We start from the raw sequence: 14,734 nt of genomic DNA, 5'->3' as shown, positions 1-14,734 counted from the left end.
GCACTCACAGAGTTGAGGTGACCTTAAACAGAGGAAAATGAGCACCACACGTCATGACCACAGGCTGAACAACCAAACGTTGGCTGCACTCATTAGATGAGTGGTTTGAATCTCCCTGTGCACATACTTAGACCTACTATACAATACTCTCCTCTACTAAAATATACTGTACCATACTATACTATACAATACTCTCCTCTACTAAAATATACTGTACCATACTATACTATACCAAACGATATCCTCCTCTACTAAGCTATACTGTGCCATACTATATTATACTAAACACTTCCATACTCTCCTCTACTAAACTATACTGTGCCATACTATACTATACTATACTAAACACTTCCATACTCTCCTCTACTAAACTATACTGTGCCATACTATACTATACTATACTAAACACTTCCATACTCTCCTCTACTAAACTATACTGTGCCATACTATACAGAGCACAGAGAGTGCCAACAAGTGTTTACGGGGGTGATGTCGCAGCGCTGGGAGCATGTTTCAGTTTGCTTGTTATTTCTGCTCTTTAGGTCTCAGCTGGAAGTGGTGCACGGTGTCTCTGAGGAGAGGGAAGGGAGGGAGGGAGGGGGGGGGGAGGGAGGGGCTGGCTGCAGCAGATTTCCCCGGGGGAGGGGGGTGGGGGAGATCACTAGAAGGTAAATAAACGTAGCAATTATCCTCTGTTACATTTTGCTCTGTCACACTTTTCTCTGATAAACCTGATAACCACTGCCTCAGTATGTGCGTTCATAGTTTGTTGAATGACTCCACCATGACCGAGGATGAGAAACAGAGAGGGCTGGGATGTCCCTGGGCAGTTTTGCATAAGCTGGACTATAATTTAAAACTTTAAACTAAACTATATTTAAATAAAATATGAACTGTGAACATAATAACTGTGCATAGCTGTCCGTGAGATATGAACACACAGATAGCTATGCTTCTGTGATAGATACTTTACAAACCTGTACAAAGCCTGTCAATCAACCAGAATTGATAATACATCTCAATTCAAATATAAATTTTTGAATTGATTATTTTATTCATGCATTTTGTCCATAAAAACTATATTTAACACATTCAGTTTTCAATTAAGCTGCCAATCTTACACCCGAGGGATAACAACAAGCATCCATACGACTTCATATGAAACACCCAAACGACGGGAACATTGTCTACCAATCGAAATAACAAATCTAAAAAGGATGAGTGAAATCATCATTGTCATCACTTACCACTAGACTGACAGCAAACGCACACGGCTCCTCACACACACATGCGTCCGTCGTGTGGCTGGGTCCCTCGACCCATCCCCAGCTCCAGGTGAAGCCAGATGAGCCACCAATGGAGAGGAGGAGGGCTCGGTGTGTGTGCGTGTGTGTGTGTGTGTGTGTGTGTGTGTGCGTGTGTGTACGTGTGTGTGACCTCCTGCACCACAGGATGAACACCGGGGCGACAGGCTGTGTGTGTGATGTCAACGTACGTGTGTGTGTGTGCGTGTGTGTGTGTGTGTGTGTGCGAGTGTGTGTGTGTGTGTGTGTTCGTGCGTGTGTGTGTATGTGTGAGTTTCGGGCTCCATCCCTCTATCTGTTTGTGTTGTCATTTTTCGAACATGGATGGCGTTTTATATACCATTCAGCGACTTATAACTCATTCATTTATTGGAAGAAAAGCTGCTTATTTTTTATTATTGATTATTAGGTGTCTATGTGGCTATTTCTTAAAATGTTTAACCATCCCTTCCATTTATTCCATTTTCTAAATGAGAATCACAGTGGGACAGTGGGCAATAAGGCCTAATGACTGATGAAAGATAAATCAACATGGGTTGTACGAGGTATTAAAGCGTGTATAGCATGCTGCAGTGTAAGCTTGTGGTTTAGGTGTTTGTCTCCACAAGCACCTGACTGCACTGTGATACTGTTTCAACCAGCGGTGGCACCATCCTCTCTCATGGGACTGAACCACAAACTGTTTATCACTTCTCCTTTTTGTGTTGTTTCAAACGCACACAGAGTGATACAACAGTTAACGCAATATATAGAGTTAAGTGTCGTATCGTGTGGAGTCTTACCAAGGGATTTGAATGCTTATCTGCTTTTCAGTTGATTGTATCTCTATTGTCTTAAGTACATTAATGTCTGTCTCTCTATCTCTATCGATCTATCTGTCTGTCTGTCTGTCTATCTATCTGTCTGTCTATCTTTCATCTATCTATTTATCTGTCTGTCTGTCTGTCTGTCTGTCTATCTACCCACTGACCTACATACCTGCCTACAAGCATATCTCTCTGTCGATCCTTCCATCTGTCCGTCTGTCTGTCCGTCCATCCATCCTCTACCTACCAACTTACCCACCTCTCTGTCCGTCTGTCCATCCATCATATTGTGTGTGTCTTTGTGTTTTTATTGTGTGCGATGAAGTGAGCGTGCCTCGCGGTGCAGGTGGTTACTTCAGTGCGGCGGGTGTGTTTCCAGATGCCAGCAGGGAGGCAAGTGGCCGCGTTGTGAAGCTTAATGTCAGTTTCCTCATTAGCATTCCTCCCCCGTAGCCCTGGCTTATTTATAAGGGGGAAGATAAAAGGGGAGCTAACATTGCTTGCTTAATGACGTTACCAGTTAGTAGAAGCGCTTGCAAGAATGTGGGCACTATTATTTGAGCAAAAGTAATTTTTGAAGTAACGTAAAAAATATTGGATTCACATTATTTTGGTGGAATATACTACTTGAATAAGCTTTATTTACTCAAGTTGAACGTAACTCTATGTTGAAGAGCTTTTTGACTTCAGTTTGACACCGTTTTTATACTTCCAACACTCAGAGTTAAACCAACAGGTTTATGCACTAGAATAGATTGTCTTTCACAACAAAATGACTCACATGTAATTATATGTATTTATTTATTGAAGTCGAGGATTAAGTTATGATGGTGATGATAATGTGGATGATGATGGTGAGGGTAATTGTTATTGCAATTATTGTTATTGCAGTGTTTAATTAAGGGTGCATAACCATATATTATCACTAGTTCTTTCAGTTATAAGCATTGACTAACAGTCAATGAAACAGTTAAATAATGGTCGAATGATCATTTACTAATGGAGTTCATGTTTAGTAATGGTAAGAGTGCATTCATAAGGGTTATGTTAAGGGTTAGGGATGTACCCTTATTGTAAGTGTTAAGTGTTAACCTGTTATTTATTTAGTTTTGTTATCATCATATTAGTATAGGCCCTAGTTGTGTAGGACTACATTGACATCGTGTCAGACCATAACAGACCTCCATGGACAGTGACCAGACGTGGGCGTGTCCTCTGGGGGCTTGGCTCAAAGTAAAAAACAAAAGTAAATCGTTAATTTATTTTTTTTTTTTTTTAATTTATATGCTAGTCAAAATACACCCCTAGTCAGGTCAATATAAGAAAATATTGGATTTTTATATATATTAACTATTTTTTTTTTTTTTTACTGTTTCGAATTAATTCACCTTCATTTTTTTGAGAATATTCTACCGTTTGAGCAAATTCACACTTCCACACCCCAACAAGCTGTGCGTGTGTGTGTGTGTGTGTGTGTGTGTGTGTGTGTTTGTGTGTGTGTGTGTGTGTGTGTGTGTGTGTGTGTGTGTGTGTGTGTGTGTGTGTGTGTGTGTGTGTGTGTGTGTGTCTGTGTGTGTGTGTGTGTGTGTGTGTGTGTGTGTGTGTGTGTGTGTGTGTGTGTGTGTGTGTGTGTGTGTGTGTGTGTGTGTGTGTGTGTGCAGATGAGCCGGGATTTCCATGTGGGAAGACAAAAAACAACAAGGACGTATCACTTGCAACGGTGTTCCGACTCCCATCTGACATCATGTAGCCACTGTTGCATGTTACCTTATTCAATGTGATGCATCGCTTACTAATAAATATGCAAGCGTGAATCTACTTTTGGGGGTGAATATATATCTCTCTGAGAGGATGAGTGGTGGGAGGTCGGAGTGATGATGATGATACGAAGATGGCGAGCGGGCTTGGAAGTAAGTAAGATTAACATACAGACATACTCAACGATTACAATCCGGATGGTTGATGGTTGAATACCCGGTGTGTCAAGCTTTGCCAAGTTCTCGCCAAAAAGAGACCATGCATCTGTGTTGCTGTCATCATGAGCCGTGTTCTGAACGACAGGCTATGTGTGGTGTGTGTGTGTGTGTGTGTGTGTGTGTGTGTGTGTGTGTGTGTGTGTGTCTATCATACGACGTAAATAGCAGAGTAGTAATCGCCCTTTACTTAGCGACATGAATCAAACGCTTTGTACTTGGTGCTAAAGCTAATGCTACTAAAACGGGCTTTATTCGATCATCTTCGTTATTACCCAATAGTTGAGACTTAGCTAACAGTTTAGCAACACTAGATCACAGTAAGTCAACCTTATAACATGGCACATTTTGATTCATGTCATAAGCCGAAAACCGCAGATCGCAGAAATAAACCGCTCATTGATTTGTGTGCATGTTTTGTTTCTGATGAGCAGAACACAAGATGCTGACCGCGGCGCCCACGGAGCCCTGGTCCCTCAGGGAGAAGCTGTGTCTGGCCACCTCTGTCATGAAAAGCGGAGACCAAAACTGGTACATGTCCCACTGAAACATTGCTATGCATCCTAGTGATACTCCAGTATCAATGCAAGAACAAATATACCACAATATTAGAAGTACATTCAATGTCATACACCGATCAGCAAACGCTGAGTTGCAGTAACTGAGGCATATATTATCATAAATAGGTTTGAATTCACCTGACATTTTGTTCAATGGATTCATACCTGCATAGGGTGTCTGTGAGCCGGGCCATAAAACCGTTTGCAGAACCGGGGAGACCTCCTGACTGGTTCTCTCAAAAGGTAGGCCTACTGGATTGGATTTGTCAGAACCAACAACACTGTTCTTAAACAGCATGTCAACCTGTACCTTATCCTTGATATTATATGTAATAATAAATAGCAATAGACTATATCTCCTTTATTTCCACAGCACTGTGCCTCCCAGTACTCAGAGCTCTTAGAATCAACAGAAGCCCCAAAGTAAGTATAGCCCACTTTTATTTTGAAGTTTTCAATTAAAGAAAAAAGCAAGCAGACCCTGGCTGGGCTAAAACAACCCCACTGTACTTGGTTGCCATGCAACATCAAACTATCCAACTATAACGATGTCTGTTTTCTCGACAACGTTCATCTGATCTTGAACTAGTCCAAAGAGGTAAAGAGGTACAGCGAGGGAGGTTCTGATAGTTTCCATAATTGGTCTGTTGCTTTCTCAGACGGAAACGCGGGGAGCGAGGAGAAGTGGTGGAGACGGTGGAGGACGTCATCGTGCGCCGACTCACCGCAGAGCGCATCGACGAGCTGAAGAAGCTGATCAGGGAGACACAGGAGAAGCACAGGTACAGTAGAGTCTCAGGTCAGTAGAGTCTCAGGTACAGTAGAGTCTCAGGTCAGTAGAGTCTCAGGTACAGTAGAGTCTCTGGTACAGTAGAGTCTCAGGTCAGTAGAGTCTCAGGTACAGTAGAGTCTCAGGTCAGTAGAGTCTCTGGTACAGTAGAGTCTCAGGTACAGTAGAGTCTCAGGTACAGTAGAGTCTCAGGTCAGTAGAGTCTCTGGTACAGTAGAGTCTCTGGTACAGTAGAGTCTCAGGTCAGTAGAGTCTCTGGTACAGTAGAGTCTCAGGTACAGTAGTCTCAGGTACAGAAGGGTCAGGTACAGTAGAGTATCAGGTACAGTAGAGTTTCATGCACACACAGCAGAGTATCAGGTACAGTAGAGTCTCAGTTACAGTAGATTCTCAGGTACAGTAGAGTTTCATGCACAGTAGAGTATCAGGTCAGTAGAGGCTCAGGTACAGTAGAGTCTCAGGTACAGTAGAGTCTCTGGTACAGTAGAGTCTTAGGTACAGTAGAGGCTCAGGTACAGTAGAGTCTCAGGTACAGTAGAGTCTCAGGTACAGTAGAGTCTCAGGTACATACACCACACAGTTTGCTTCACAAAATCCTACTAGTAAACAGGGCAATGTTTTGTGGAGGAGGTCAGGACTCCATGACCAGCCTTTCAACCACACAATCAAGGTCAGTGGAGCCACAGTAACAGGAGATGTGTTTTTTTCCGATCTGCAGAAAGCTTAAACAAGAGGCACAGCTAATCCAGGCCGGACACCTTGACTGCAGAATGGATGAGGTGTGGGGAGAGATCGTTGAGTAAGAAACAACGCGTTGTCCATCTCATACACAGAGAAACACAGTCCTCCGTGTTTCTTTTAGCTCAGCGCACATCACAGTCAGGCATTACAAATAGAAAGATGGTGTCTCATTACAGGAAGAGGAAACAGACGGAGGAGGAAGCAGAGGAGAAGAGGAAGAGCACCGATGCTGCCTATCAGGGTACGTGGCCGTTCTTCACTGGTTTCACCACTAGCGTGCATACGAGAAGACATACAGACGTAGGCATGAGACGTGGTCATGGTGCAACCATGAAACATTTGACTGTTGCTTTAGATAAGACAATCTACAGCCAACGGACTAGAATGGGTGAGCAGTACAATACAGAATGCAAACTAAACCTTGACATTTACATTTAGGGGATTTTGCTGACGCTTTTATCCAAAGCGACTTACAACAATTCATTCACACACCGTCAACCACGCAGGGCGACAGCCAGCTCCTCAGGAGCTGTCGGGGTGAGGCATCTTGCTCAGGGACAACTCAGCACAGGGACACCTAACTTGTGACTGCTCCATGTGAGCTGTCAGTGTGTGGAACACCAACATTTAGTATTGAAGACATGTGGCCTTATACCAAACCCCAACGTAAACTCTGTCTGTGTGACCATTATGCAGTCTTATTTGACACACACACACACACACACTACTGCTGATACTTGAAGTAACGTCTCCCTGTGGACAGCTCGCCAGACGGCCAAGACTGCAGTGAGGAGAGCGGCCAGCACTGCGGGCCTCTGTCCTCAAGAGGGCCCCTCCCCTAGCCAGGAGCCCCCCGCCAGCGACGGGCCCTCCCATGGGCCCCTGACCATTGAGGGCCAGCCAAACCCCATCAGGAGTGTGAGTCTGTCAGTTCAAAGAGGATATTATCTTTTGACACTTTCATCCAAAGGGATCTTGTGAAGTCAGGTACATGTCATTCAGGAGCAGTTATATGGCTTTAGTGTTGTTGTTGAAGGACGGCTACAGATAGAATGCGGGAGTTGGGGAAGTCACCCTAGCCTCCCTATTTTGACAACTCTGCTAAAAAGGCGTAGGTACTTACTGACTTGTATCTGAATTGCCTGTCAATTAATAGTCAGCCTTGTTTAAGAGTGTCTGCCAAATTACTAAATATAAAGTAATATAAGGGTTAGGCTTAACTGTGGTCAGTGAAATATAATGGCTATGTTAATGATTGGAGTATCATCAGATAAAATAATATTCACTGTGTACTACCTGACCCGCGTACCAACCCGCCCCCTGCCTGTCCTCCCGTAGGTCCTAGTGTCCACCGGGTTCACACCCACCATGACCTATGAGTCTTCTCTGCCCAGCAACGGAGATGTCTGCCAGGCGGTGCTCCTGGAAGATTCCCTACTGAGGAAACCCCTGGGCCAGAGGACGACCCCGCCACCCTCCCCTCTGCTCTCTGAGCTGCTGAAGAAGGGCAGTGCTCTGCCCGGAAACCCCAGACCGGTAGGCCCACGTTTGCATAGTTGGAAGACAAACGGAGCAAAAGAGACCCTATTTGGAAAAAAACAACAACATTTGAATGTGATGTGTTCCTGTCTAAGATTGGGGAGGGAGAGGCGCCTGGTCATGTCATGGGGTCACATGACCTGCAGCTGGCTCCGGCCCCTGCACCTGGCTCCCAGGCAACAGGTAGATGTCTGCAGTATGCGTGACGCAGGGCCGTGCTTGCACAGACATATCCACTCACGACACGAGGCACCAGGCACTACGAGCTCCATGTCTGTTTCAAATAGTAATGTTCATTCTGTTGAGTTTATAGTAATGCAAATAAGATAATATATATAATAATGAGGCAATATAATGATAAATACATATATAATAACTAGCTAGTAGTTCTGGTCTATACAGGCTGTGTTAAGGTAGTATTACATAAGGAGGTAAGTGGTAGGAGAAAGGGATTCCTGAATAAGTACTTGGCCCACACTGTGTTATGTGTCATGTGTGTGATGTGGCTAAATATGTGTCCGCGTGCCTGTGTGCGTGCGTGTGCGTGTGTGCGTGCGTGCCTTCCGCCCAGGCGCTCCCACCCTCTCTCGTCTCCTGGAATGTGCTCCCAGCCAAGCCTCTGCTCCGCCGAGCTTCATGCCTGCTCCTGACTCTGTCTCCATGGCAACCCACCATGCCGGCAACCCACTTCCCGTGGACCCCGCTGTTCTGACCAACGCAGGTCTGCTTCCCGTCCACCTAACGACCTCCTACCGTGTGATGAGTCACTTAAGCCGATGCTTTCATCCGACAGTGAGTCATGTTGCTCGTCATTAAGGAGCAGGTGACGGGCGAGGGCCTCTTGCTGTTAGATGACTACAGGTCAGGTCTGTGGCCATCGGTGTAGGGCTAGTGGTCAGTCACCCAAGCCACTGCGCCCCACTGCCTTAGATTAAAAACAACTATATCGGGAACGCTGACAATAACGCCTACAGGGGCTGAACGGGGTTCATAAACGAAACAGTGTTTAACCGTTTAACCTGCCATGCGTCCGGCAGGTGCTTTGGCGGGGTCCTACGGGTACCAGCATGTGTTCGGGGGCCCGGTGGTGTGTCAGGAGCTGGAGCTGCAGGAGGAGGAGGAGGAGGAGGAGGTGGGCGGGTCCTACATGGGGGACGAGCTGGACCTGAAGACGGTGGGCGACATCATCGCCATCATCGAGGAAAAGGTGATGCCTTCGCCGGCACTAGAGGAGGGACCAGTGTATAGAGGAGCACCACGGAGACTCATTTGGTTCATTTGTCACGTCAGGACAGCCTCGCTAGCAACGATGATGCTTATGTTTACCGTAACCAGGGCAACCTGTCGTGCCAAAGCTGGTGTCGTCAATTTTCAACAGACCCTGCGTACTTCCTGGTAACCGGCTTAAGCATTTATTCATGCCAACCTTTCAGAGAGCAGGACTTAGGAACGGTCCTGCCCTTTAGAGTTGGCTCAGGGCTCAGGGTGGTCAAATGTGAGCCCGGGAAGCCCTTTAAGACTGCAACTGTGATTGAGGTCAAATAAAACAGACTTTATTTGACCTAGATAAGAAATAAAGAAAGTATATACCTTATGCCAAGGCTGCTAGATAGAGGGAGTCCTAGATATAGCCATGGTTCCTAAACAGGACTTATAGAGTCCTAGATATAACCAAGGTTGCTAGACAGGACTTATAGAGTCCTAGATATAACCAAGGTTCCTATACAGGACTTATAGAGTCCTAGATATAGCCAACAACCTTCGGAATGTTACCAAGGCCCCTAGCTAGGGAGCGAGGTTATAGGAAGCATCCTATAGCCCCTGACGGTGGCTCCTCCCCCCAGACGGTGGAGAACCCGGAGGGGCTGGACGCGGCGGCGGTGGAGGCCGCCCTGTCGCTGTGCGAGGAGGGGGGCCACCCCCTGGCGGGGGGCTGCTGGGGGGCCGGGCCTTTCAAACCCCAGGACGCCCCGCCCGGCTCCGGGAGCGGAGCCACCGACGCCCCCTCGTCCCGCCACGGAGGTCCGACGGGGGCAGGGGGGAGGACAGACGCGCTGGGGGCACAACACCACCACCAATTCCTCCCCATGTACCAAGGAGGAGGTCTCGCTCCTCCTGCTCCTCCTCCTCCTCCTCCTCCTCCTCCTCCTCCTCCTCCCTCCAGCTCCTCCTCCTGTCCCGAACCCCTCCCGACGACCCGAACGCCGCGGCGACCGGAGCCCACCTCAGCGGCGTCGTACTTCTCTGTCGTCGCCGAGCGGGGAGGCTGCGACGATCCACACGGAGGTACGAGGGCCGCGGGCGGCTGCCGGCGGCTGCCGGCTGCCGGCGTTGGCGCTGCTGGCGTCTCCAGTAGTCTGATGAATTGTCTCTGCTTTGCATAACATGTGGTGTCTAGTGTGGCATGCCTCCTGGGCGCTATGCATAACCATCTCCCTTCTTATGATTCATCTACTGTCCCGGCAGACTCACTACTATTAGAAGATAGCCCACTGACAGAAAGACACCGCAAGGTACACCCACCTCCCCCTGAGGCCAGAGCTGTGGTGATGATGAGGATGATGGTGATGAGGATGAGGATGAGGATGAGGATGAGGATGATGGTGATGAGGATGATGATGATGATGGTGGAGATGATGATGGTGGAGATGATGGTGGAGGAGATGATGATGATGATAGTGGTGAGTTTATTACCAAACTATCTGCAGCAATGCGATCTTAACTCCAATAGGGATTGTCTCTCTCTCTCTCTCCCCCTCCCCCCCCCCCCCCCCAGGAGAAGAGGAAGGAGGAGGAGGAGGAGGAGAGGAGGGAGGAAGAAGGGACGACGAAGGGCGGTGAAGAGCAGGGTGCGTCGGAGCGCATCATCACCGCCACCCAGCAGGGGTACGAGGCGTGCAGGGGGGAGGGGCGGGAGGAGGAGGGGGAGGGGGAGGGGGAGGGGGGCGGCGGCTTCCTGTCAGAGGGGGAGGGGGAGGAGGAGATGGAGCCCCCGGCCAGTGGCAGCGAGGACGGCTCCAGCATGCACACCGCCTCCTCCTCCCTGCAGCTCCACGCCACTGCCTCCTCCACGCCCAGCAGCCCCGCCTCGTCCCAGTTGTGAGTCTGATCACACACACGCACGCACGCACACACACACACACACACACGCGCGCGCACGCACGCACACAAGTTCACATGGATCACTGTGAGGTCCATGTGAGGTCAGTCTTTCCCTGATACAAGGAGGAGCTCAGTCTTATCGAGGTTAAGCTTCAGGTGATGATGGGCAATGATGAGTGGAATAGTTGAGTGTCGTCAGTGTAGTATTGATAGGAGAAACCGTGTGATGTAATGTGAGTCAGAGAAACTGTGTGAGGACTATACTTGTGAGGGCCTTGACTCTTACACTGACATCTCCGTAGGCTCAGATACACACACACTCAGGCAGGCATACACACACACACATACACACACACACATGGACTTGTGAGGACCTTGACTATTCAACTAAATTCTCTGTAGGCTCAAATACATGCACTCACACATTCTAATACACGCATTCCCTAGGTAGATAGACAAAGTTGAATTCAGGTTATCTACATTTTCTGTGACTTTAATATGTTTTAACCACTAGTATGGCTTTGTGTCACCCTTAAGCTAGGGTCCCCCCCCCGAATCGTATTCTCACTTTTTGGGTTGGGTTCTCCATCAAACACGCTTTCTCATAGAAACACCCACTCTGTCTCATAGAAACACCCAGTCTTTATCATAGAAACACACTCTTTCTCATGGAAACACACTCCTTCTCATAGAAACACACACATCCTCTGACTCACTGTGTATATCTTCGCAAACCCTTCTACAGCTCTATGTGCAGCGAGGACCAGGAAGCAATACAAGCTCAGAAGATCTGGAAGAAAGCCATCATGTTAGTGTGGCGCGCAGCAGCCAATCACAGGTCAGTGTTCCTCCATCTTACGGGCATTCGGTAACGGCAACGGTCCCATCCAGCTCATCAGTTTCCTTTCCAGTCGTTTACATTATTCTTTCCCCTGTTGTAGGTTTGCCAATGTGTTCCTACAGCCAGTCACGGATGACATTGCACCTGGATACCATGGTATTGTGCACAGGTACGCATTCTCCTTCAGTGGGATTAGCCCTAGCTATAGAGTCAGTGTTAGCGATTGCTTAAGAACCACTCACTCTGATCTGTATGGACTCTAATGGACTGATATCTCATTCTATGGTTAATCTCATAAACATCCCGACCAAATGTTTATCAAAAAGAAAAAAAGTCTTCTATAGGGTTGGCTTAGCTCAGGAAGTAGAGCGGGTTTACTTGTGACTGGAAGGTTGCTAGTTCGATCCCCGGCTCCTCCTAGCCGAGTGTCGAGGTGTCCCTGAGCAAGACACCTAAACCTAACTGCTTCTGACGAGCTGGCTGAAGCCTTGCGTGGTTGACTCCACCGTTGGTGTGCGAATGTGTACATTAAGTCCCTTAAAAAACTGAAATCCATTGACTTGCTGTACTAATCGGAAAATCTGTCAGTGTGTAAGTGGCAACAGTGTCTATTGTACCGTAGTTATATTACGCGTGAGTTTTCCTCATGACTACCTTATATGCAAACTCAAGTGATGCATTAGATATGTTGATCGTGTGTGTGTGTGTGTGTGTGTGTGTGTGTGTGTGCGGGACCTCCCCCGGGGCCAGGCCGATGGACCTGTCCACCATCAAGAGGAACATCGAGGCGGGCGCGGTGCGCAGCACGGCCGAGTTCCAGCGGGACATGATGCTGATGTTCCACAACGCCGTCATGTACAACAGCCTGGACCACGACGTGTTCCTCATGGCGCTGGACATGCAGCGCGACGTGCTGGAGCACGTCCAGCAGTTCCTCGCCACGCAGCTCATCATGCAGACCGCCGCGGAGGCCGCCGCTGCTGGGGGAGGGGCCAAGAGGGGAGGGGGCGGGGCCGGCGGGGGGAGGAGCCAAGAGGGAACGCAGGCGAGGAGGCAGGACCACGCCGCGGATAAGGTGAGGGGGGGGAGAGAGCGGGAGAGAGTAGGCGTGCTGCTCCTACTTAAGGGGTGGTTGATATTGTAGACCAGACTAGGCCTGGGCAATAAAACAATAAATGATTGTATCGTGATAGACTTTTGATCAATATCAATATAAAACTGTTCAATGTTCAATTTATATCGATAAGAGACTGGACCACCGAATCTAGCAGCTGAGTTTGTTACACAAACATTTTCATTGTTGTATCGACATTGGAGTATTTACCAATGAAGAAAAGTGGAAGGTCATATTAAGTGTTAAACAGAAGTGTTTAAATCCAGCATGGTAATTCCTAGTCTTTTTAGGTCATTAAAATGATCAATAGTTATCGATATCGATCAATATGATCAAGTTATATAGTGATATGTCTTTCAGCCATATCGCCCAGGCCTAGACCAGACAGTATGTATTTGCCTGCCATTGTCTCTCTTTCTTTCTTTCCCCCTCTCTCCATCTTTCTCTCTCTCAATCCCTTGCTCTCTCTCTCTCTCTTTCTCTCCAGGATTGTGTGACTATGGCCTCCCCTGCCTTCCTGCTATCTCTCTTTGTGAGTGCCCCCTCAGTACATCCTTACACCTGCGTCATACATCTATCTTCTACTCACTAATGCAGCCTGCACATGTAGGCACAAACACATGCCTACTCTTTGCACATGCTTGTTCATCAGCTATTGTATTGTAAACTAGGCTTAGTGAAAGGTCAAAGAGTAATATTTTATTCCTACACAGTTGATGTAAGTAGTTAGTGACGAGTACCAGTGAAAAACTGGGTGATTTTATTTTCCCTTAAAATTTGCTAGTTATTTAAGTTATTACTTAATTAAACATTTGTCAAGTAACTCACTATACAAATGTTAGTTTTAGCTTGATGTAAGCCAGTCTGTGTGTGTGTGTGTGTGTGTGTATGTGTATGTGTATGTGTATGTGTATGTGTGTGTGTGTGTGTGTGTGTGTGTGTGTGTGTGTGTGTGTGAATGTACAGGATGGGGGCACTAGGGGGCGCCGCTGTGCCATTGAAGCTGACCTCAAGATGAAGAAATGACTACGACTAAGCATTCGTTAGTCCCTGGACTGAATTACATGTTCATTTTATCCATTTAGATGCATCGGTTTTCCATATCAGCACAAAACAGGGTTTGATGAAAATGACATGTGAGTTTTGAAAAGCTAATTGAGCTCATGAAGAGCATTTCTATTTGAACAGTTTGTTCATACAAAAGGTCCCAACCTACTTAAGAAAACACTAACCACAGCTCACCTTCACCTTTACGTAGTCTTACAGTAATATTCTGCTGCGCTGACCTGACTAACAAAGAAAAAAAAATGAATTACTAATGCTCGAATGCCAAAGAGTGTCATTTCAGTTAATTGTCTGAGAACACTTTTACACTTCTAGTTTGGGAAAGAATAAGTCAATGTTTTTATCGATGTGTGTTGTGCGTATGCAGGTCTGAGATTGTTTGATTTAATCACTAATGCACACAATATTTTCCTGATTGACAAGTCGGCCCGGATACATTTCATAAGAAAGGCGTATCAAAGCACTGAGGTCTGAGATGTAGACTGAGCGAGTATTATGGGATGTGAAAAGATGATTAAGAACATCAATTCTTACCCAAGACTGCCTAACTCCCTTGCATCTGTGATACCACTTACACTACATCTACTACTACTACTTCTACTACTACTACTACTACTACTACTACAACTGACTAATACTAGTGTTATACAAGACCATGTTTTCATGTTCTACCTTGATAGATTTACAGGCTGAAACTCTGCTTTTGTGTGTGTGTGTGTGTGTGTGTGTGTGTGTGTGTGTGTGCAGCCAGTAGACCAATAGTATCAACAGATAACTGGATTCTTTACATTAGCGCCCTAGTGGCAGTGCTGCCGTGTTGTTTCCATCAGACAACCCAGACGCCACATTCACTCTTAGAAGCAGAGAAAAAGATGAGATATCGCCAGTTTCTAACCATA

The 14,734-nt window shown here is 46.8% G+C and overlaps 1 protein-coding gene across 1 annotated transcript; it reads left to right on the top strand.

Annotated features, from left to right (window-relative positions):
- Positions 1–4,001: 4,001 nt before the first annotated feature.
- LOC311353905 (bromodomain-containing protein 8-like) lies at positions 4,002–13,796 on the top strand (the record flags this gene model as incomplete). Its single annotated transcript, XM_084473703.1, has 20 exons — positions 4,002–4,020; positions 4,518–4,614; positions 4,817–4,886; positions 5,017–5,066; positions 5,303–5,425; positions 6,152–6,232; positions 6,351–6,415; positions 6,938–7,092; positions 7,513–7,710; positions 7,809–7,909; positions 8,325–8,505; positions 8,834–8,920; positions 9,558–9,735; positions 9,878–10,065; positions 10,643–10,812; positions 11,561–11,653; positions 11,757–11,825; positions 12,407–12,647; positions 13,258–13,302; positions 13,737–13,796. 20 exons carry the CDS (start codon positions 4,002–4,004, stop codon positions 13,794–13,796), a joined length of 2,271 nt encoding a protein of 756 aa, XP_084329829.1.
- Between the last annotated feature and the right edge of the window lie 938 nt (positions 13,797–14,734).

This window comes from Micromesistius poutassou, assembly GCF_964030765.1.
Source record: "Micromesistius poutassou genome assembly, chromosome: 10".
Lineage (NCBI taxonomy): Eukaryota > Metazoa > Chordata > Actinopteri > Gadiformes > Gadidae > Micromesistius > Micromesistius poutassou.
Note: the sequence above shows the minus strand (reverse complement) of the source record. Positions and strands in the feature narration are given on the sequence as shown.